Here is a 21,992-nt window from a genome sequence, read left to right as displayed (position 1 = left end):
GATAGTTGTATTAACCATATGTGAACTCTATATTAACTTAAGTTTATATTTTGTTCATTTTGGCAGCATGTTGATATTTTGCTTTACTATTTGTGGAAAAAGGTGAAACTTGGACAAGGCGCAACCACCAGATGTACAACCACTGATAATTTATTCGATCGATGTATTCAAGCCATCTACAATTTGTATTAGAAAAGCAAAGAGTTGTTACTTGTTTCTTCAAAAAGTACTATGACTGATTACATTAATGGTGGTTACATGCGTTGCAACATCAAGTGGCTGATGTCGATGATGTTTTTTTTCCAGATTAACTGTGAGAAAGATTGGCATTGGATATTAGCTCGTCTGAATTTTAAGGAACGGTGCATCTATGGATACAATTCATTGGCATTGGATATTAGCGTGACGTGACAAATCACCGAATGAGTATGTTGAATGCTATAGTGTCTTGCTTCCACTATTCTTCCATGTAGTCAATTTGTTTGATTTTCGAGATGACATTGATACTACTTTTGGTCCTTATGAGGGAAAAAGTTCTGCTGATCCATTTAGAATTGAGAATGTGGAAAACATACCTACGCAAACTGATATGTAAGTTTTTTTATTTTTGTCAATTTTTTATTTACCTGCAGTTTTTTATGTTATTGTTAATTAATATGAACCTAATGTCAACTCTCAATTTTGATATATTTTCACTATTTTCCTCCTTTTTTGCAATGATTGTAGAGTTCATATGTTTTGCGCTACTGAGTTTTTTATTGATGGAAAAGTTATGGGTGATGATTTTGATATCAAAGAACACCGAGCTCGTTATGCTTGCTCATTATATACTTATGGACGTTGGAAGGATGAATATGCAGCTTTGAGTGAAGATGAAGCTCCTGTAAAGATCAAGAGGTTTTGATTGTTCTCAGTTTTGAGTGTTTGATGAATCTTTAGTTTTATGTATCTTCAGCATTTGAAATCCTATTTGAATATCTCCCGTATTATCGTACTTTTGGATTTGAAATCATGTTTGATGAATCATAAGTTTGTGTTTTTTTTAGTATTATATTATAGATTTCATGGTTTTAATTATATTTTGGCACTGTTTTTTCTTATTTTCTTTTATTATTTTATACAATTTAATACTTATCTATGTTAATGTATATATAATTATGAATAAAAAGTAAATATGTTTATATTTACTCAATATGAACCATATGTGAACCATATGTTAATTATACATAAATTAAAAATGAAAATTATATTGTCTTTTCCAATTACAAATTTTAAGCAAATTGATAACAAATTGAATAATCTAATAACTTTAATTATTGAATTTAGACATTTTATTTGTTTAAATTATATAAACAAATAGTTTTTTTTTTTTAATTTCATTAACTGTGTTAGATCTGAACCAGATATGAATTAGATATAAACCAATGTAAACTTGGCTGAAATTAAATCAGTATCTATACTGCTACTCTATTAAGTGTATTTCTTTCCATCAATATATATGACATTTTATATATAGAGAAACTAAAATTTATATTACTTCCAAAATTGAATATGTCTTTAAGTAAAATGTATGAAACCTTCATAAAAACCTAAAATCAACCTGAAGTGAACTTCAATAAACTGAATTAATTTTTTCTAGGTATATTTCTGCATGTCTTCACATTGTGCCCATATATATGGCATCTGTTTTACTTGCTATGACCTCTAGTTTCGAGACGACTTTTAATTCTTTGCTTTCTAGGCCTTCCCGACTTTGTTCTTCCATGTGGTGTAGTTACAATGTTTTGATCCACTTCTTCTGGACATTCCACATATTTTGGTCTTCCACCGGATAAACTGTTTCCTCATATGTCTTCAATATTGTTTCTTTTGTGAAATAATCAGAACAAAATTTGTAAGGATCTTGATTCATTTTTTTGAGCATTGCCATTGCTTGTGGGCAAGGAATATCGTCAATTTGGAATCTCCTACATGTTCATGTTCTTTCTTTGAGGTCTACAATGAACTTTGTTGTATGATGAAAGACTGTCTTTATGTTGTCATTTGAATTTGAAACCTGCATTTGTTGTTAAATACCAGCAACTTGATACTAACCATATATGACTTGAATGTAAACTTTGTATATTAATCTAATATATAAATTCATACCACTAATTTCAGTGAGTGAATGAAATTTTCATTCAAGATATCTTCTGCTTTTTTTGATAGGGATGTGAAAGTTGATCTCGCCAAATGTCTGTTTGCGTAGCTCCATTCTTGTACCATTGTTCGTATGTACTCAAGTAAGGTACTGACGGGGAGATCTTTTCATGCCCTTATTTTGGAATTCATTGATTCTGCAATATTAGTTGTCATGACTTTGTACCTGTTGTTTTCGCAATGTGCTCGCACCCACTTTTTATATCCAACAAATTGCAGGTAAGTCTTTAAACCTCTACACATACTGTCAAGTTCCTTCATGTAGTAGTCAAATGCCTCAATCGTGTAAGCTTTTGCGGCGCCATAAAATGCTTCGCTTAGCTCTTTTGTTGACTTCATGAAGTTTTTTTTATATTGTTGTACAAATGGATTGTGCACAAAGCATGAGTAGCTTCTGGAAACACAGCAGTGGATGTGTTCTTGATGCTTTCATGTCGATCAGAGACTATACACATGTCTCTTTGCATTTGAAACACATCTCTAATCCTTATCATAAACCATTCCCATGATGCATCGTTTTCAGAATCAACTATGCAAAAAGCTAGAGGAAAGATCTTACCATTTTCATCTTGTGCACACGCTGTTAAAAGCGTACCACCATTGGCTGAAGTAAGGAAAGTACTATCAACAACAAATATTGGAATGCAAAACTCCCATCCTTTTATAGATGCATTCAACGCCATAAAAACATAAAGGAAACTGTCATCATCATTTACTTCCAATTTAACAAAAAAACCTGGATTTGTAACCATTAGCATGTACAAGTAGCTCGGTAGTAATGAAAAAGACTCATTTGGTTTTTCTCTCACCATTTCTTGAGCCATGGCTTTCGATCTGTTGGTTTTGGAGCAGTTCATTTTTATTCCATAATCATCTTTCATGTCCCTCAAAATATCAGCCGGCTTGTACACAGTTTTGAGGTTTATGTACTTTGATTTAATGAATTCTCCAATCACATTTGATGTCGCCTGCCTCTGATCACTTGTTCTCATATACATTGAGAAATTGTGGTTGATATTGAGTTTTCGAATGATAAAAATTTATGTTTTTTCTTTTTTCGAAGCATTAAGTTTCCATGAGCAATTTGAATCAAAACAGCTCAAGAAATATTGTCTATCACACGGTCTCCGTACCTTGAACTGGAAGTGGTTGTTGATTGCATAAAAGCTCAAAACTGGTTTCAAAACGTCTTTGTTTTTGTAATATTGTCCTTCTTTGTTTTCTCCATGTTTAGGGTCTGTTATCACACTTTCATCTATAAAGTTGCTTTTCGCTTCATCTTCATCATTTTTGAACTTGTCGGTCAAAAATTTAGCATAATTTATCACATCCGATATAGTTTCTCTCTGTTTTTCACTTGTTGACTCAACTTCATATGTCGATTTTGATGCATTTGCAGATTGTTGTCCTGATTGTATGTCCGCATTTGATATATTGAAAGTTGACTCAAAGAATGCCATTTCTTTTTCGGATGACTTGAATGAAATGCGCAACGGGTACATCATACAATCTGGTGCCTTCTTTTTCAATTCCAAGTAGAATGAAAGATTTTCATTGTCTGTTATTCTCATTGGTGGGTAATTGTCTTTCATTTGATATTTGATCTCCAGGCAGGTTGACATATGGTTGATATTGAGTTGCTGTGACAATATTTCCATTAAACTCTTATAATCACAACCTTGTCGGACCAAAATTCCCATCGCTTCAAAATCAACATACTCCATGTTTTGATTCCATTCTCTCTTGTAGTGAACAAATATCAAAATATTATCCATGTCTGTATTTATCAAAGATAGAAATATAAAATAATTAGTAAAAACAGTTATAATAGTGTATACTAATGCCTTTTGAGAGTTTCAATATTCAATATATGTATGATCTGTTTTGTAGAATATGGAATCATTGAAGTTCATATTTATTCAACGTAACTTTATTAAAAGCATTTTATCATTTAAAATTTGTTGAAGTTCAAATCAAATTTAACTTTTTGTAAAATAGCTCTTAAACTGTAAGATCTGAAATTAATGAAACTTGTATTTGTATCTATGTAAACCTATTTAAGCTTGAGAATAAAAAATAAAATTTGTAAAACCTGTAATCGATCAAAAGTTGTTTGAAAAATTATATAAAATTTATAGAAATCGATTCTGTTTAAGTCATCGCAATTTATACTATCTAACTATTCAATGTGTTATAATACATATAATTTACTTGTTTAGTGATTAAAGTAACGATTTCATAACATGAATTTCATCATAGAGATGTTATCAGTTCATGTAAATTAAAATTTTCTTAATCACAGCTAATGACTGACCTGATATGAACTTGATTTTAAAGCTTTCAGTATCGTAGATAATGTCAGATCAGTTGCTTATGGTTTGAAGAGGAAGCACATTCTTCTTTATAAATTCATCATTAATGGCGTTTTTTATGGAGCTTGAAGATGAAGAATGATATTGTTGTTTGTTTGGAAAGATATTCTTTCTTTTTTGTTCCACACGTTTTTGTTGTGTTTGGAGGTTATAATTGTCCTTTCCTTTCTTATTTCAAGTATATTTTGGGGTATGATGATTTGTAGAAGGTTTTTTAGTTTTTTGAGTGATTTTTGCTCAAACAGAAATACTGAGGTATAAACAATAGAATGTCAATTTTTTTAGAGAGTTTTTGTAAAAAAACCCATTTATAAATGGATTTTTTTATTATTTAAAAATCTTTTTTTTATTTATACCACAATTTATGAAAAAGTTCAATTATATCATATTTTAGGGTTGTATATTTTATCTCTACCTTAAAGAGTTAAACTGGTATCTTTTTATTTGAAAAAAAAAAAATTAAAATACTTCTTAATTTTAAATTTATATTCTAAATAAATGTTATTTATAGTACAAAAACACCTTTTTAAACTGAATGATGCCTCTGTGATAATGACAACAACAATACATCTATTCCAGGTTCTTTTTTAAAAATTCACTATTTTTTAGGCCTAATTATTTAAAAATACCCTACGTTGAACTTTTTTTTTGTTTATAACCCACGTAGTAAAATTTTCAATTGTACCCTATTTCGGGGTTTTCGTTTTCACCTCTACCCTCTAGCACTAAATTGTTTTTTCATTTAAAAAAAAGTTAAAATAGTCCTTCATTTTTAACCTATATTCTAATTAGACTTAAATGTTATTAATTTTAGGCTTAAGGTCTGAAAAACTACCGACCTTTCAAATTTTTTTCAATTGCACCCTCACCTTGCAATTTCTTCAATAGCACCCTATTTCGTATTTTTGGCTTTCAATAGCACCCCGACCTTGTAAAATAATCAATTTTACCCTATTTTGTATTTTTGACTTTCAATATTACCATAAATCATCAACTTATACTCATTTATCGAGGACTTATTTGAAAAAAAAATTAAGTTAAAGGACTTGTTTAAAAGTGCCAAGTAGAAAAAAGTATGATTTCTCCTTTAAATTTAGTTTTTTTTTAAAAAATTCATCTTTATAATAATCAAATTATCTATTTTTTTTTAATTTAGAGTGCTATTGAAAGCCAAAAATACAAAACAGCGTGCTATTGAAAAAATTACAAGGTGAGAGTGCTATTGAAATTTGTTTGAAAGGTCGGTAGTTTTTCAGACCTTAAGCCTTAATTTTACAAAAACACCACCTCTTTAAAAAAAATAAACTAACAATAATTGTTTATATAAAAATTAAAAAATTCTGACCAAACCGCCGCCGTCCTGCTTCTATGGAAGGAAGAACAACGTGTTCCTCCTTCATGGAGGAACAACTATCTGTTCCTCCATTTTGGAGGAACAGCTCGTTGTTAACAACGTGTTCCTCCATGGAAGGAGGAACACTGTTCCTCCTTCATGGAAGGAGGAGCTACTACTCCTTTTTCGGAAGGGGGACAGCGGCCGCTCCAGCAAACTCAACCGGAAGAGCCCAAAAATCAAAAAAAAATTAATTTTTTGATTTGAATTTAGCGACGGACTTTTAAATTGGAGAAGTATGATGGTAGATTGAATTTTTTTTAATAATTTAATTTTTAATTAATATTTAAAAAACAATTACTTATGAGGATTTATTTAAACTTTTTTAAAGTTGAAAGACTTGTTTGTATTTGTCGAAATAAGAAAAAGTATGGTAAAATCCTTCTATTTAGTTGTTATTAATGTTTTTATCCTTAAATTATTTAAATCGCCAATTGTACCCTTAGTTGGGGTAGAGGTGAAAACGAAAACCCCAAAATAGGGTACAGTTGAAAATTTTTCTACGTCGGGGTATAAACGAAAAACAAGTTCAACGTGGGGTGTTTTTAAGTAATTAGGCCTTTTTTTAATTAAAGTTTAATTATCGTCATTTTTGCATATTTGTGTAATTGTTAATTTACCATGATGAAACATGAAACTATTGTATGAATTCATCATCAAATTTCAGTGGAGTTATATAAATTGGATATGGGTAAATGATTTTGATTTGGATATGAAATTCATTATGAAAAAAAAAATTGCTTTATATTCTAATTTTCCAATAAACGGTAAACCCATTGTATTATTCTCTGCACTAAGTTTGAAATAGGAGTGTGCACGGATCCTAGATATCTTCAAAATCGAACCGAAAACTGGACCAAAAATATCCAGAATCGAAAAATATCCATTGACCATTGACTTTCTCCGAACCGTACCGAAAATTTTAATGGTACGGTTCTGGATCTTTTAATAACTAACTGTACCGATAACCGAACCGAACTGTACCGAACCGAAGTACCGAACTTATACCCGAAAAACCGAAATATTATATATATATATATATATATATATTATTCTACTATTAATTTGATTATTGTATTCATATTAACTCTGAATTACTAAACATTAAAATTGTTTATAAAATCATATAAATTTGTCAAATATTTAATAATTATTAAAAAAAATTTAAAAAATTGATATGAACAATTTACATATTCATTATTTTCTATTATTGACCAAATTACATAATTTCAACAAAAATGATATAATTTTTGACCTGAGAACAGATAAAAATACCCTTATCAAATAATCAAAAAATTAATATTAAATCGAACGATAATATACATGTTGTGCCCTTTTATTTTATTGATGATTATTTATTTGTAATAATTGAAAATATAAAAAAAAATGAGTAGCTAATTAATTTTAAAGTCAAAATAATATATTATAATATAGTAGAGATCATATTTTAAATAAAACAATATCTGTGGTTCTAGTGATATCCGTATCGAACCGTACCAAACCATTAGAACCAAATCCCCATACCGAAAATTAAAATCTCCGAACCGAACCGAACCGATTACTGGTACGGATCTGGAGATCCAATTTTTGTGATACCCGACTTTTGGTTTGGTTCTGGAGATTTGTTAATCCCTGGATTTTTCCGAACCGTACTCACCCCTAGTTTGAAAGGTACTTTATGTGATGAGGGGAATAACAGAATTGCTTTGTAGAACTTTTCACTTATTTTAATGAGGGTATTCCCTTCTAATGAAAGTTGCTATCGAAATCTAAATATATTTGGAGCTAATTGTTTGAGTTAAAATATTCAAAATCAAATTCTGTGAATAATTTTTTGTCATTATACTGCAATTTTCTTTTAAATCAATCACCAAAAGATTTTCTCTTTGATGCTTCTATTTTTATTAAAATGGAGATACAAAATGATGAACATGAACAAACCGACAATAACCATATTGTCAGTTTTTGCATATTGATATTTTTATCAAAGTTTATCCATTTTTTCAAAGCCACTTGTAATTTTATCAACTGCACCCTAATTCGTACCTTTGGGTTGCAATTCCACTCTCAAAAATAAATTGGACTCTTTTTCACTCGAAAAAACTTCATAAAAACCCTTATAAAATACATGTTTGAACTCTTTTCCACACTAAAAGTTAAAAATGAATGACTTATTTTAACTTTTTTTAAATAGAGAAGAGATCAATTCAGTACTTGAAGGTGGAATTGAAAACCAAAAGTGCGAATTAGGATGCAACTGACAGAATTGCAACGTCAGAATGTATTTGAAAAAGAGCTAAAAGGTGGACTTTTTTTTGTAATTAAGCCACTTTATAATCATATTTCCTCCATTTGTAGGTCTAGTCTGTATATTGTGTGATGCTAAATTAAGAATGGGCGATGCTATTGTTAGAAAGAATAACAATTGATAGGAAATATCAATATTTTTTATTTTAATAAAATCTGTCAATCTCATTTTTATACGTTGTTTCAACCAGAAGAGATTTATCTAAATTCATTATCTATACTCACGCGCCTTCATCCGCTTTTAATTTGTATCCATTTCTTTCTTATCAATAAAAGAGGATAATTTTATCAAGATAAAATATTTTACTCTGTCATTCTCAATTGTTCCTACGCCAATAGCATCGCCCGTTAAGGTCTCACTAGGTTGGAGTAAGTTCACTAAAAAAATTAACTTCTCAAAAAATAATAGTTTTTGAACTACTTTCATTTTTATCAATCTACTTTCCAGAAAGTTAGGGACTGACTTCCCTTTAACTAGAAAAATGACTTCCCTAGCAAAATCAAGATAAACTCTACTTCCCCAGTTAAATTAATTAAAATACAATTATATCGATACATTTAATTAGTCAAATTAATTATTGAGGATAATATAGTTTTTAAATGTTAATTAATTAAAAATAAATACAACTTCTTAACCAAGCACCGAAAATACTGATTTCCTCCACACTAACTTCCTCAGCAATCAACTTCTCAAGAAGTAATTATACTCTTTTGAACCAAGTGAGACCTAAGAGTCCGCACATGCTAAGGTCAGGGAGGTGACGGGGCACAAAAAATAGAACTTTTGTAAAACAACAATAAAATGAACAAGTGATTTCCTATTATAAAGCAGAAGGCGCAAAATTTATTGTGCCTCGAGAGCAAGGGTGATGGCAGAAGCAATTTGCTTCTTCCCATCAGCCCAACTCGAGCATTATATTTGACAAGTTGTTGAGGATGTAGCAGAATCAGCACAAAAGTTCTAAAGTTGAACCGAAGTTCTAAAGTTGAACCACTGCATAGTAAATTAAACAATTGTGAGCTTTTGTATGTGGTACTATCTTTATATCCTTCCCTAAAAAGCTCACAAGGAATGGAAAACAAATTTGAGTTTCCATGAATACTTACTTGAAGCCATTCACTTGTACATGGAAACTACTTCCAAGGGGCATAATACGGCCAATACCACAGTCGAGAAGTAAGAATGGGTTGTAGCTTTGCAACTACTTGACGAAGCAACACTGCTTGAAGAAAGGGTTGTAGGCTTGTAGCTTTTGCAGGTTCAACATAACTTGAAGAAGCAACACTAAGCAAGACTACGAAGAACAAAGTACAGATGTGCAGAGATGGGGATAGCAATATGAACAGCTTCACCTTCTTGAAGCAGCTAGCAGAAGTGTAAAGATCGAAAGTGGGGCAAGTTTGTTGCAGAAGAATGCAGTAAAAATTGTCGTACACGACCATATGGTAGTTTCAACATGTGATTCAAGCTAACATGCAGGGCGAAGAGTAGGTAACGTGCAGAGAAGCAGAGATGGAGAAAAACCGTGTGCATGCAGTAAAGTGATGCCGTTTTAGCCCAAAATCATACCTCCAAACAGAACATGCAAATCTTTTAGAAACAAATACCCAAACAAACTAATTACTACATAACAAGTCAAGAAACAACAATTTAAAGTACGAGATAGACCTCAGAGTTTCAGTAAGCAGCTGAGACAGCGAGCTGAGATAAAAGCATCCCAAGCACCTTTAGTGGCTGAAATTGATGAAGGCATCCAAGTTTCTAACAAACCTCATGGTCATGACATGAATATTACTAATATCAACTGGTCCTACTAGAACTACATTGAGCAGGCATCGCTTCCTTTGATATCATTTCGCTCTTGCTTCAGTACAGCTTCCAGCCTTAATCTCTGCATAACAAAATAATCAATGAGCAAAAAAATACCATACTCAACCATAGTTTCTGATTAGTAGAAGTATTAGTTCAGACACCACTGACTCAACAGCACTAAATGGCTAGCAGGACAACATATAGCATTGCGACTTTGTTGCAATATTATAAAACCACAACTTACCCATTTGCAAAAGGCGATTCGCGGCGAGCATGACGATGGGGAGGGGATCTGCTATAGCTATGACCACGACGAGGAGGAGACGGACTGCGGCGTTTTGGAGATCTTCTACCACGAGGACTATAACTCCTACAAAAGATAAAATTTATTTGCAGAATATGTATACAAGTAATCTTGTGACAAGCAAGTATCTTTTCCAACACAATCAACTTAACAGAAATATGAAAGCTTAAAAAAGGTATGAAGATACAAAGAAATTGTGAAATGACAAGTCATGATGCTCCCAATAGGAAACAAGAAAATCTGATTCTCTAAGAGCTACAAAGATGAATAAGTAATAACAAAGCATAACATGGACCACATGGTTTTAAACAAGTTGTAAATGCTTCACCAAGGGATATTTTATATATTTATTCTCAAAGTTGTCAAAATGATTTCATCTAATAATCATATACTAAGCAAATACCAGAATAATATAATACTCCGCGCTTTCAAGTACACACGTCTTTGCATTGCAGTACTTTCAGTCATTTACCCACCTAATAATTCAATCACGAGAATTTCTTTCCTATTCATGTACTTCTATGCAACACTAATCTAAGCTATGATCAAGCTGAATAGGAACCCACAAATTAAGATTTCAGCATAATTTTTTAACTTCTCAAAAACAAATGCAGCAAGAGATACAAGAATGACAAAATGATTCTAAATATGCAGCTTTGCTCCCTAAAAAGAGAAGGGGATGAATGAATAAAGACAAGTTTGAAGTGAAGAACACAAAAGTCGCACCAGTGTTCATATCCATACTTGGACTCCAAATGCATTGTGAAGTGAAAAACAAGTAACAATAACAGAGAAAGAAAAAAGTTTAAAACTGCTATGGCACATGCAGTTTGTATTGTGCAGGACAGAGACTTGGGACTTAAAAAACAAAAAAGAAATGTAGATGCATTTGACACACCTGCGCCCATGCCCATAACTTGGACTCCTGCGACGCCGGGGGCTAGGGCTTCGGCGACGTCCACTTCCCAAACTTCGAGACCCCCCGCGCCCACGACACTCTCTAGCAAAATGACCAGGTTCACCACATTCATAGCATTTCAAGTCCTCACCACCACGTCCACCTCGGCCTCCACCTCCGCCTCCGCCACGACCTCCTCCACCACCGCCACCCTTGGAATTATGGGAGAGCTCCACGCGCCACCCACTCTTTCCTGTAAAACAGACCAGCTTCTTAGCAGAAGGATGCAAAAATCATACATCATCTAAGTTTTACTATCATCTGATAAATGGCTAGCCAACCATGTTTCATGGGAAAAAAAGCTAAAGAATTTTTATTTCTAGCATATAGAATAACAAAAATATATGTACCAAAGAGACAAGAAGAAACATAAACAACAATAATGAGCAACTGATGATATTTTAAAAACACTGTCAAAAAGAAAACTTAGTGAAGCCACTTAATGGTCAACACACATGCAAAGTGCAGCATAATCTTATATACTGACCATCCAATGCACGAATTGCATCCATAGCATCCCTACGATCGTCAAACTCAACAAATGCATATCCTGGTGGCCTTCGTGCAACCCACACACTGCATAATTGAATTCAAATTTAAAATAAATCCCAATTAGACATTAAAACAGGCTTTAGCTATAGAACGTATTATTCACAGTTGCTTTCCGCATTATGTTGCTTTGGTATCAAGGCAGTTTGCATAATGGAAAATTAAATAGAAATCCAACACTGACTATGACCAAGTGAAGCTATGCAGCATCCACCAAAAACATAATGCCCCTAAGCAATGAAAGAACTTCTACCAGTTGAATTCTTAGTATCCTAGAGTTCTATGCCTCATAACACAACTTCAAAGTGTCAAACAGGGAAAATTAAAGTTTTTCAATGTCCACATTTGGTGACCCAAAACACATCTGGAAATGGCTATAACCAAGCAGCAATAATATTAAAATGGTACAACATAATGGGTAAAAACATCTAATACCAACAGAATTTTACTCAGCTGTCTTAACGATGTCTTCTGACTCAATCAACACGCAATCAATAATCAAAGACGACAACAAAAACAACAAAAAGCATCAAATTTGAACCAAAAAAATAAGCCGGGACCGAAGTTTTACCTGCGAAGAACACCAAACATTCTGAACTCGTCTTCAAGTTCCCTCTCAGAGACTCTGGGATCCAAATTTCCCACATAAACCCGAGCCATTATCGCAATCCGAACAAGTACCAACCTGTCACATAAACGTGAAAACACAAAAATTGAATTGAGAACCTTACTTAATTTCTTCAAATTATATTCCTTTTACCCTAAATTTTTTACAAATACACAAAACCCACATAGGAAATTAACATAAAGTACCTTTCGAGAAGATTTCTACGTATGAAATGAAACTCGAAAAGTATCAATTTGGGTCTGCAACGAATCAATTGCAGGGAAGGGAAGTCTTAAACCCTAAAAATAAGCCGGAGATTTTGTGATGCGTAATTTGTCAATTCCAGCATATAATTAGACTCTGTTCGGTTTAGTTCGGGCTTTTTCTCGAATTAGCCCATCCTTATCTGTAGCCCACAAAAAGTAGAAGAATTGGGCCTCAGCCCCTTCAAGTCATTTGATTCCAATGTATGCAATTGGCTCATAGAAACTGGCAACAATGTCATGAACGACGCGTCATTTGAGTTTACCGCATTTTTATTTTATTTTTGAGAAAGAGTTTACCGCATTTAATGAATGGGAAAAAACAAGAAAAAGTTAATGGCTAAAAAAATATCACAACGGCTAAAATATTAAATCAGCTACTAGGGATGAATATTTGATCGGTTCGGTATATAAAAATAAAGGTAGATAAAATTAAAATTACAAAAAATAAAAATTATGTAGACTTAAAATTACATAAAAAAATAAATTATAAATTATTTTATATGTTAGACATAATTTTTTTTTTTAAATATCCTATATAAGATGAAAACTGATTATTTAAAAATAATATTTTTAAATGTGTTAAACATTATTTAATTAATAAAAATTAAATTTAAAGAGAAATGATGGAGTCTGCCTTCTGAACCGGTGAGTGAACCTGCAAAACAGGGTAGAAGCTAACCGGACGGTGGTTGTCCGATTAACTCTCCGATGCTAAAGTCAGTCTAGAGCTTTGAGCAGCGTTTTGAGTATATGAATGTAATTGTGATTCTAGGCATACCTCGTGCTCCTTTTATAGTAGTCGAATATACCTAGTAGAGTTGTATTAGGCAAGTGAATCCTACTTTGTAGGGATTTGGCCGTATCGTAGGGATTCTCCTGATTTGTCGAGATCTACCTTAATCTGATAAGAGTCCTATTTAGGAACGTCTTCCTAAATAGTCTTATCTTCCTAAAGTAGAGCTTATCCTTCCATATGTAGTGTTTGTGTCCTAATAGGACAATATTTCCATACTTAGTCGTTTACCCGAATCCCGGACCTGACGCGCTCTTGGCGGATCATGTGGGATTCGGTCTTTATTAGTGTGTTATCGAATCTTAGAGATTCGGTATCTCCTTCAGATCTTTCGGTCTTCAGGGGGAGTCCGGTGTCGCCCGAGAGTGGATCTCCTGCAACTCGGCTCCATTATACTTACAGTAGGATTCGGTATCCATCATTAGCCCCCCCGCAAGTGAGCTGAAGTAGTTTGGCATTTATGCCTTAGTGGATTTTGGCTCTTTTGGAGCTGAGTTCTCTTATAAGGGCGAGTCGTTTTGTATTCCGGGCGAGTCGTTTCATATGTTTGTGGGTGACGTTTCTTCTTTAGTAAGATTCTGTGTTGCCACGTGTCGGCATTTAATGATTAAACGGTTAATGATTCAAAAGCGTTTTGTATTTAATCTCTTCGCATTTCTTCTTTTCCCTCTTACTTTGCTTTTCGAATTTACTCTCATTTCTTGTAGCTATTTCCTTTTCGTTCTTCGTTTGATTATTTGATTCTTCGTGACTTGTTTTCTCCAGATTTTTCAGGTATGTTTTCTTTCGTCGTTTGGATGTTAATATGGCTTTCTTCTTTGTATATTCTCCATGCTTTATATTCTGGAAATTTCTTCTGTACTTGTTGTTCTTTGATGTGTTCTTCAACGTGTTCTTCTATATATTTTTTGTTTGATCCTTATTTTGTGTTTATGTTTGTGATTTCCTGTTCTAGGATGCCTCTTAGTCGAGTGGAAGATGCTTGCGCTGCTATGGCTTTTACCCGATCGAAGCTTCGTAGGGATGAAGTCTTAGATATCTATTTTAAGTATAGTTTTCCTTTCGATTATAGGGTAATATTACCCGGTGCCGATATGGCTGCGTCTGATTCTCCCGGATCTTCTTGTAGGGCGGTTCTTTTTGAAGAGCAATTTGCTGCTGGTCTTAGGTTTCCTTTGGATCTATTTTTAGTAGAAGTGTGTAGGGATTTAAAGGTTGCTCTAGGGCAACTTTACCCTGGTACGATTAGAGTAGTGCTCGCCTTTTCGGAGGCATGTAGGCTCCGGGGTTGTGCCCCTTCTCTCAAAGTGTTATATCATTTTGTAGACTTTAGGAAGTGTGATGGCTGCTTCGTTTTCGCCCTTGGTAGAGAAGGGCGATCTCGTATTTATCTTCCTTGCCTAACCAGTCGCTGGCGAAGGCGTTTCTTTATTGTCTATCATAAATTTGCTTTTCTTCATTTTTCGGATGGTTTTTCTTCTCATCCAGTTCGGAGCTGTTCTTCTCCTTTAAGTTTATCCGAGTCAAAACTTGCTTTTGACATATCTTCCTGTAGTATTGTGTCGCGTCCCATTTTAGATGTCTTGGTTAATAGTCATCTTCGGAGTCGATGGTTTCCTTTGGAGGATCCTCCTCGAGGCTTGGCGGATCTTTGCTACTCTTTTGTTCAAGGTATATTAATTTGCTTAAGTTCTTTTTAATGTTTCTTTTGTAGGATGTCTTCTTCTTCTGACGATTTCCTTTCCGGATTTCAAGTAGATTTGGACGTTCCGATGGGTGGTCCTGACGTTCCTATCGCCAACGTTATTCCTGGCGACATTGTCGTGGATGGAGCTCCTGTTGATATCCCCCTAGCTCCTGCCGAGGTAGCGTTGCCTGAGGTTATTGTTATAAATGATGATGATGGTGATGACTCGGCTGTTCCAGTCGGTGACGAGGCGATTCCGTCACTACTTCCCCCTCTAGCATCATCTATCGTTTCGGGGGGAGTTGGGGGTGTGGCCTCAGAGGGGCCTGTTGTTGCTGATTCGGGAGAGGTTTCTCTAGGTCGAGACCCGGATTCTCCGTCTAGAAAAAGACGTCGAGTTGGCGATGATTCTCCAACGAGGGAGAGTTTTCCTGGAAGCTCTTCTTCTGCTCCAGACTTGGTTCAATGGGTCGAAGGTCAGGATCCTGCCAGTTTGCTGAATCCGAGAGTGCTAGCGGAATATATCCGGACTTTGGCGATTCCTGATGATGTCACGTGGTTCTGTGGTAGGTCGGGTCAGGAGCTTTCCGATCTGGCTTGTTTTCATGGTTTCTCTGTAAGTGCTTTCTTTCTTGAGTATAATATGTTTTTTGTATTCAGTTGTTTTCTTATTTGTTTATTTCTGGTGTGTGTAGGCTCTTCAATCTGTTCTGGTATTGAACGACCGCCGACAGTGTGCCGAGGAGGAGGTCGAGCGTCTGTCTGCTCTTTTGGCGACTTCTGAGTCTGAAAGGGCGAAATTGAAGGCCTCTTTGGAAGAGCATGATTCCCTTCTGGCGCAGCTCAAGGCGCAGGATGCGATTAATGATCGCCAAGTGAAAGTGATTGAGAAAAAGACCGATGACTTGACTCAAGAGATTGAGGAGCTCATTCGGATCAATTCCCTTGTTGGTGGGGAGAGGGATAGTCTTAGATCGGAGGTTGAAGGTCTTCACATCCGTCTGCTAGATACGAAGGCTTTTTACTCTGCTCTGATAAGCGAGTATCGCCTTGCGATTGGGAAGAAGCTTCTGGAGCAGAATCCCAATATTGATCTTTCTGGGGTTAACGGGTTGGATCCCCAGGCCATCGCCCGTGATCTCCTCGTCAAGATTTCTAAAGACCGCGTCTAGTAGTTTTCTTTTGATTGTATTTGCTGATGTACTAATTTTGCTTTTTGTAATTCGCAATTTATGAATATATTTTCTTCGTGTTTCTTCGAAATGTGCTTTTGCCTTATTTTCATGTATTTGTCTTGCCTCGAGGGTTATTCTAAACCCTGTTCTTGGCGTTGCTTTTTGTAGAGTTAATCTAAACTCTTTTTATTTTTGTTTTTGTTTCGAGTTAATCTAAACTCTTTTTTGGCGATTTGCCTTTTCTGAGTTAATCTAAACTCATTTTTAGCCTTTCGTGGCGATTTGCCTGGTTCGGCTATTTTGCTTTGAGTTAATTTAAACTCATTTTCTTGGCTCTTAGCCTTTCGTGGCGATTTGCCTGGTTCGGCGATTTTGCTTTGATCTTTAATTTATTTTTTCTTCTTTCGTCTTTGATTTAATCATTCGTGGCTGTTCTTGATTTTTATTTCATTATTGGTTCGTCTGGCTAATCAGATGGTAGCGAAATTGAATTTTTATTGATAAAAAGATGGCATACAAAGCATTAAAGATAGATTTGACGCCATCTGGTAAGACGGAGAGTCGTTACCGATGATGGGTCGTTTTTCATTCCTATTCTTCCTTCTTTTCGGTCTTGTTTTCTTGGAGATCCACCACTGACTCATCATAGCACTTCTTGGCTATTCCTTGGTCTCCTCTCAGCGTCACTACTCCCTTTTCAGTCGGTACCTTCATTGCCAGTGCTCTGATGCTGGTTACCGCTGCCGAGTCATGGAGGAAAGGTCTTCCTAGGATGGCATTATATGTCAATTCCATGTCCACTATGTTAAATAGTGACATGATTTTCTTGTTCATTCCTCTTTCTGGGCCGATTATTACTTCCAAGGTGACTGCTCCCAGCGGGGTGATGGAGGGTCCACCGAGTCCTGATAGCGGAATTGGGACTCGGCGTAGCCTTGACGCTGTTCCTCCCAACATTTTGTATGCTGCGTTTGTCATGAGGTTTACTGCACTTCCTTCGTCGATAAGGATCCGCTCCATGTTCCAATTTTCAATGATAGTAGTCACTATCAAAGCATCGTTGTGAGGTGCTTTGACGTGTTCATAGTCTTCTACATCGAAGATCACTGGCGGCATGTGAGTTTCTCGTATGTTCATTACTTCCTTCCTCTGCTTCCTCCTGATCGTGGAGCTACTATGCCCTCCACCATTAATCATGTGTATGGTTCCCAGAATTTTGGATGGGCGCTCGTCTTCCTTTTCTTTCGGCTTGTCTTCTCTGTTTCTTTTTTCTCCCTTGTCATTGCTCTTCTCTTTTCGGGCCACAAATTTCCTCAGCTCGCCTGTGTCGATCATTCTTTCGATCTCGATCTTTAAGTCTCTGCAGCTATCCGTTTCGTGTCCGTAATCGTCGTGAAATTTGCAGTACTTTCTGGTGTCTCTTGCTTCTGCTTTCATTTTTGGTGGCCATACCACGTTTTTGATGTTTTCTTTGATCCACATGAGGACATTAGTTCGGCTGGTGTTTAATGGAGTGAAGTTATTCTCATCATCTCTGGGATCGTATCTCGATTCATATCTTGTCTGGGGGGCGAATCGTCTGCTCTCTTCGGGTCTTCCTCTCCTGTCATCAGGTTTGGACTTGGTTTTTTCTCTGGATCTCTCTTTTGATTCTTTTCCTTTTGCTTCCTTTCCGCGAATCGCCCTTCGCCCTTCGTCTAACTCGAAGTATTTCTGAGCTATGCCCATTAAGTTCGAGAAAGTTGTGGGTTTATTGACTAGCAGCTTGTCCACCAGCTTTCCGAATCGCGTCCCGTCTCGCAATGCTTCTGTCGCCATGTCGACGTTCAGGTTGTCTATCTTCATAGCTTGCTTGTTGAATCGTTCGATGTAGCTTCGCAGGGTTTCTCCTTCTTCTTGGATACAGGCTCTTAGGATACTGGTAGTGGTTTTAGCTGGGATGTTTGTGAGATATCTGTTGAGGAATTCTGTTGAAAGCAAAGCGAAGCTTTTGATCGAGCCTGGTTTTAATTTGTTATACCATCTCTGGGCTGTGCCCGTGAGTGTGGTAGGGAAAACCCTGCAGAGGATGGCGTCTGATACACTGAGTAGCCCCATGGTCGCTGTGAACCTAGAGGTATGGTCTCGGGGGTCTCCTTCCCCATTGAAAATTGGCAAGGTCGGCAGCTTCATGCTGTGCGGGATGGTTTCCTCCATGATCTCGGGCGAGAGGGGTGATCCTTTCAACCTGAGGTCCTCTATGTCCAATTCTTCAGATTCTAGTTTTTTGAGCGCTTTGGCGATCTTCTCTTCTAAATCTTCTTCCACCACATATGTGGCTTTGCTTTTTTGGGGTGTCTCTGACGATTCGCCCTCTCCTTCTTGGTGTTTTTTCTTATTTTGTTCTTTCCCTGCATCTCTTTCTTGTCGCTTACTCCTTGGTGGGGCGTCTTCTTTTTCCTTCTCCCTTCGTTCGTCTCTTTTCGTATTCAGACCGCTTCGGGCGTCCTCCTGGTTGTGCTCATTTCTGGGTGCCTCCGGTGATTCCTCGTTAGATTTTTCTCTGTCAGGACTTTCCTCGTCGCTGGTTTTATTTTCTCGCTGGTTTCTTGCTTCGTTCCTTTCTTCGTTTCCTCTGGTCCGAGGTTCCTTGCTTTTGTTGTTTTCTGCCCTTGTCTCTCGTCGGCCTGGGTTTGCATTTTCTGTTCTTTCTCTTCTTCTGGGAGCTGTAGGGCTGAAGTTTTCCCTTAGCATTTTCATAGTTTCTTCGTGCCTGTCGTTTGTTCTTTTGGCCTCATTAGCTAATCTGTCAAGATTTGCCTGTACAGATTCTAGTATCTTTTCAGCATTTCGCTGTGTGGATCTTGTGCCGCTGCATTTGGTGCTTGTTCTTCAGTGCTTAGGTTGAAAGCAATTGGGATGCTTCCTCTTATTGGATTAGTTTGGTACTGGGGTGTTGAGAAAGAGAGCCCTCCGGTGTTGCTTTTTTCCCCGGAGTTGAGAAGCCCGTCTTCCGTCACGTTGATTATCTCCGGAGTGCTTTTTGGGTCCATTGGTTGTTTGTCTTTCAGGTTTACTCTTTCAGAAGTCATCTTCTTCAATGAGATTTGTTTTTGAGTTCAGAAAAGCTCCTTCTTTTGAAATTTAGTTAAGCTTTTCCCACAGACGGCGCCAATTGATGGAGTCTGCCTTCTGAACCGGTGAGTGAACCTGCAAAACAGGGTAGAAGCTAACCGGACGGTGGTTGTCCGATTAACTCTCCGATGCTAAAGTCAGTCTAGAGCTTTGAGCAGCGTTTTGAGTATATGAATGTAATTGTGATTCTAGGCATACCTCGTGCTCCTTTTATAGTAGTCGAATATACCTAGTAGAGTTGTATTAGGCAAGTGAATCCTACTTTGTAGGGATTCGGCCGTATCGTAGGGATTCTCCTGATTTGTCGAGATCTACCTTAATCTGATAAGAGTCCTATTTAGGAACGTCTTCCTAAATAGTCTTATCTTCCTAAAGTAGAGCTTATCCTTCCATATGTAGTGTTTGTGTCCTAATAGGACAATATTTCCATACTTAGTCGTTTACCCGAATCCCGGACCTGACGCGCTCTTGGCGGATCATGTGGGATTCGGTCTTTATTAGTGTGTTATCGAATCTTAGAGATTCGGTATCTCCTTCAGATCTTTCGGTCTTCCGGGGGAGTCCGGTGTCGCCCGAGAGTGGATCTCCTGCAACTCGGCTCCATTATACTTACAGTAGGATTCGGTATCCATCAAGAAATATAGAAAATTTACTAATTTTTTTCTTCGGTAACATTAAATAACAGCAGCACTAAGACTTAAAATAAATTATTTATATTAAATTAAATATTATTACACTAATAAAAGAAAAAAAGAGTGGGACCCTGAATACTTATCAACCGCTCAATTCTCATTGAGTCCTTCCCGTAGCTTCACAATGGGAACCATTCAATGTTAACTGGTTAATAACCGGTAAGAGCATTTCATTGTGGATGCTCTTACTATTTTATGGGATTTTTATATGTAATACTGATAAGGACCCGAGGAAGCGGAAGTGAATATTTTAAGGACTATTTAAGCCCAAACTAAAATTTAAGGATCTATTGAACAAAAATCGTATAATTAAAGGACCTAATAATGCAATATTTCATAAATAAACTTGGCTTAATACATCATTTGACCCTTAAACTATACCAATTTATTCTCTGCGACCTCTAAACTAATTTCGTGTTAAATTGGATCTCTTAACTTTTCTTTTTGTTCTATTTAACCCCTCATTCGAAATGTGCACACCACGCGCGATGACGTGGATAAAATTGTTGACATGACTTTGCTGACATGAGGTTAAATAGAACAAAAAAATAGTTAAGAGGTCCAATGGAACGCTAAAATAGTTTAGAGGTCATAGGGAACAATAAGATAAAGTTTAGGGGTCAAAAAATATAGTAAGTCTAAATATATAGTATTTTTTAATTTAAAATAATAAATGATGTACTTTACATATTATTGGCTAATAATCACCCACGGCCCCTGACTTTAGGGGTACCTTACGACAAACCCCCTGATAAAAAAAAACGATCAGTAAACCCCCTAATCTTTGTGGCGGCGCTCGCTAAACCCCCTAAACCCCAAATATGACGAAAATACCCCTTGCGCCGTTTTTTTTCAGTCAACTGTCATTTTTTTGAAAAAAAAAAAAATGACGGCGCCACGCCAGCTGCCACGTCAGCAAAATACCATAAAAATTTTAAACACCCAAAATACCCCTAATTTAATTTAGAAAAAGACAAAAATAAAATAAATCAACCCAATCTAAACCATTTAATTAACCGACCCAACCACCGCCACCCGACCAACCCACCGCCCGACCACCGCCGGAAAATTTTCCGGTCATACTCAGATCTGTTCTTGGAACAGATCCACCATGGATCTGTTCTTGGAACAGATCCACCATGGATCTGTTCCAAGAACAGATCCACCGTGGATCTGTTCTTGACAGATATGGCGTGGATCTGTTCTTGAACAGATCCACGACGGATCTGTTCAAGAACAGATCCATGGTGGATCTGTTCCAAGAACAGATCTGAGTATGACCGGAAAATTTTCCGGTCATCTCGGAGAAGATGACCGGAAAATTTTCCGGCAGTGGTCGGGTGGCGGGTTGGTCGGGTGGCGGTGGTTGGGTCGTTTGTGTTTGGGTTGATTGAATTGTTTGGGTTAGATAAAGTTGAGTTGAGTTATTTTATTTAATTTTTAATTAAATATGGGGGTATTTTAGGTGTTTTAATTTTTTATGAATTTTCGATGACGTGTCAGCTGACGTGGCGCTGTCAGATTTTTTTTTTTTTTTTTTAAAAGTCAGTTGACCAAAAAAGACGGCGCCAGGGGTATTTTCGTCCAAAAGGGGTTTAGCGAGCGCCGCCACAAAGATTAGGGGGTTTACTGACCGTTTTTTTTATCAGGGGGTTTGTCGTAAGGTACCCCTAAAGTCAGGGGCCGTGGGTGATTATTAGCCCATATTATTTGAAAAAATTATTTAAGGTTTAAGTACTTTAAAAATCATAAAATTTAGCGTG

The 21,992-nt window shown here is 36.1% G+C and overlaps 2 protein-coding genes across 4 annotated transcripts; both read right to left on the bottom strand.

Moving 5' to 3' along the window:
- Window positions 1–2,534: 2,534 nt before the first annotated feature.
- LOC126657194 (protein FAR1-RELATED SEQUENCE 6-like) lies at window positions 2,535–3,197 on the bottom strand. The gene has a single exon (XM_050351849.1). It carries the CDS (start codon window positions 3,195–3,197, stop codon window positions 2,535–2,537), a length of 663 nt encoding a protein of 220 aa, XP_050207806.1.
- Window positions 3,198–9,069: 5,872 nt separating this feature from the next.
- On the bottom strand, window positions 9,070–12,853 carry LOC126656023 (serine/arginine-rich splicing factor RSZ22-like). Of its 3 annotated transcripts, XR_007633145.2 has the most exons (7): window positions 12,709–12,850; window positions 12,467–12,580; window positions 11,834–11,922; window positions 11,287–11,539; window positions 10,329–10,454; window positions 9,941–10,163; window positions 9,070–9,841 (listed from the first exon to the last, which is right to left on the bottom strand). XR_007633145.2 is itself a non-coding variant. In XM_050350464.2 (6 exons), exons 2-6 carry the CDS (start codon window positions 12,553–12,555, stop codon window positions 10,157–10,159), a joined length of 555 nt encoding a protein of 184 aa, XP_050206421.1. In that variant the 5' UTR covers window positions 12,556–12,580; window positions 12,709–12,853; the 3' UTR covers window positions 9,839–10,156. The 3 variants fall into 3 exon arrangements, 2 of the variants coding, with proteins under 2 accessions (XP_050206421.1, XP_050206419.1); XM_050350464.2 differs by having other exon boundaries at window positions 9,839–10,163; window positions 10,329–10,445; window positions 12,709–12,853; XM_050350462.2 differs by having other exon boundaries at window positions 9,839–10,163.
- Between the last annotated feature and the right edge of the window lie 9,139 nt (window positions 12,854–21,992).

Source organism: Mercurialis annua, linkage group LG7 (genome assembly GCF_937616625.2).
Source record: "Mercurialis annua linkage group LG7, ddMerAnnu1.2, whole genome shotgun sequence".
NCBI classification, from domain to species: Eukaryota; Viridiplantae; Streptophyta; class Magnoliopsida; order Malpighiales; family Euphorbiaceae; genus Mercurialis; species Mercurialis annua.
Note: the sequence above shows the minus strand (reverse complement) of the source record. Positions and strands in the feature narration are given on the sequence as shown.

Coding starts and splice junctions, on each gene's coding strand:
- LOC126657194 (XM_050351849.1), bottom strand. CDS start 3,197: ATGTATATGAGAACAAGTGATCAGAGGCAGGCGACATCAAATGTGATT.
- LOC126656023 (XM_050350462.2), bottom strand. CDS start 12,555: ATGGCTCGGGTTTATGTGGGAAATTTGGATCCCAGAGTCTCTGAGAGG. Junction 11,923..12,466: donor ATGTTTGGTGTTCTTCGCAG/GTAAAACTTCGG, acceptor TCAATTATGCAG/TGTGTGGGTTGCACGAAGGC. Junction 10,455..11,286: donor AGTTATGGGCATGGGCGCAG/GTGTGTCAAATG, acceptor TATCTTTTGTAG/GAGTTATAGTCCTCGTGGTA.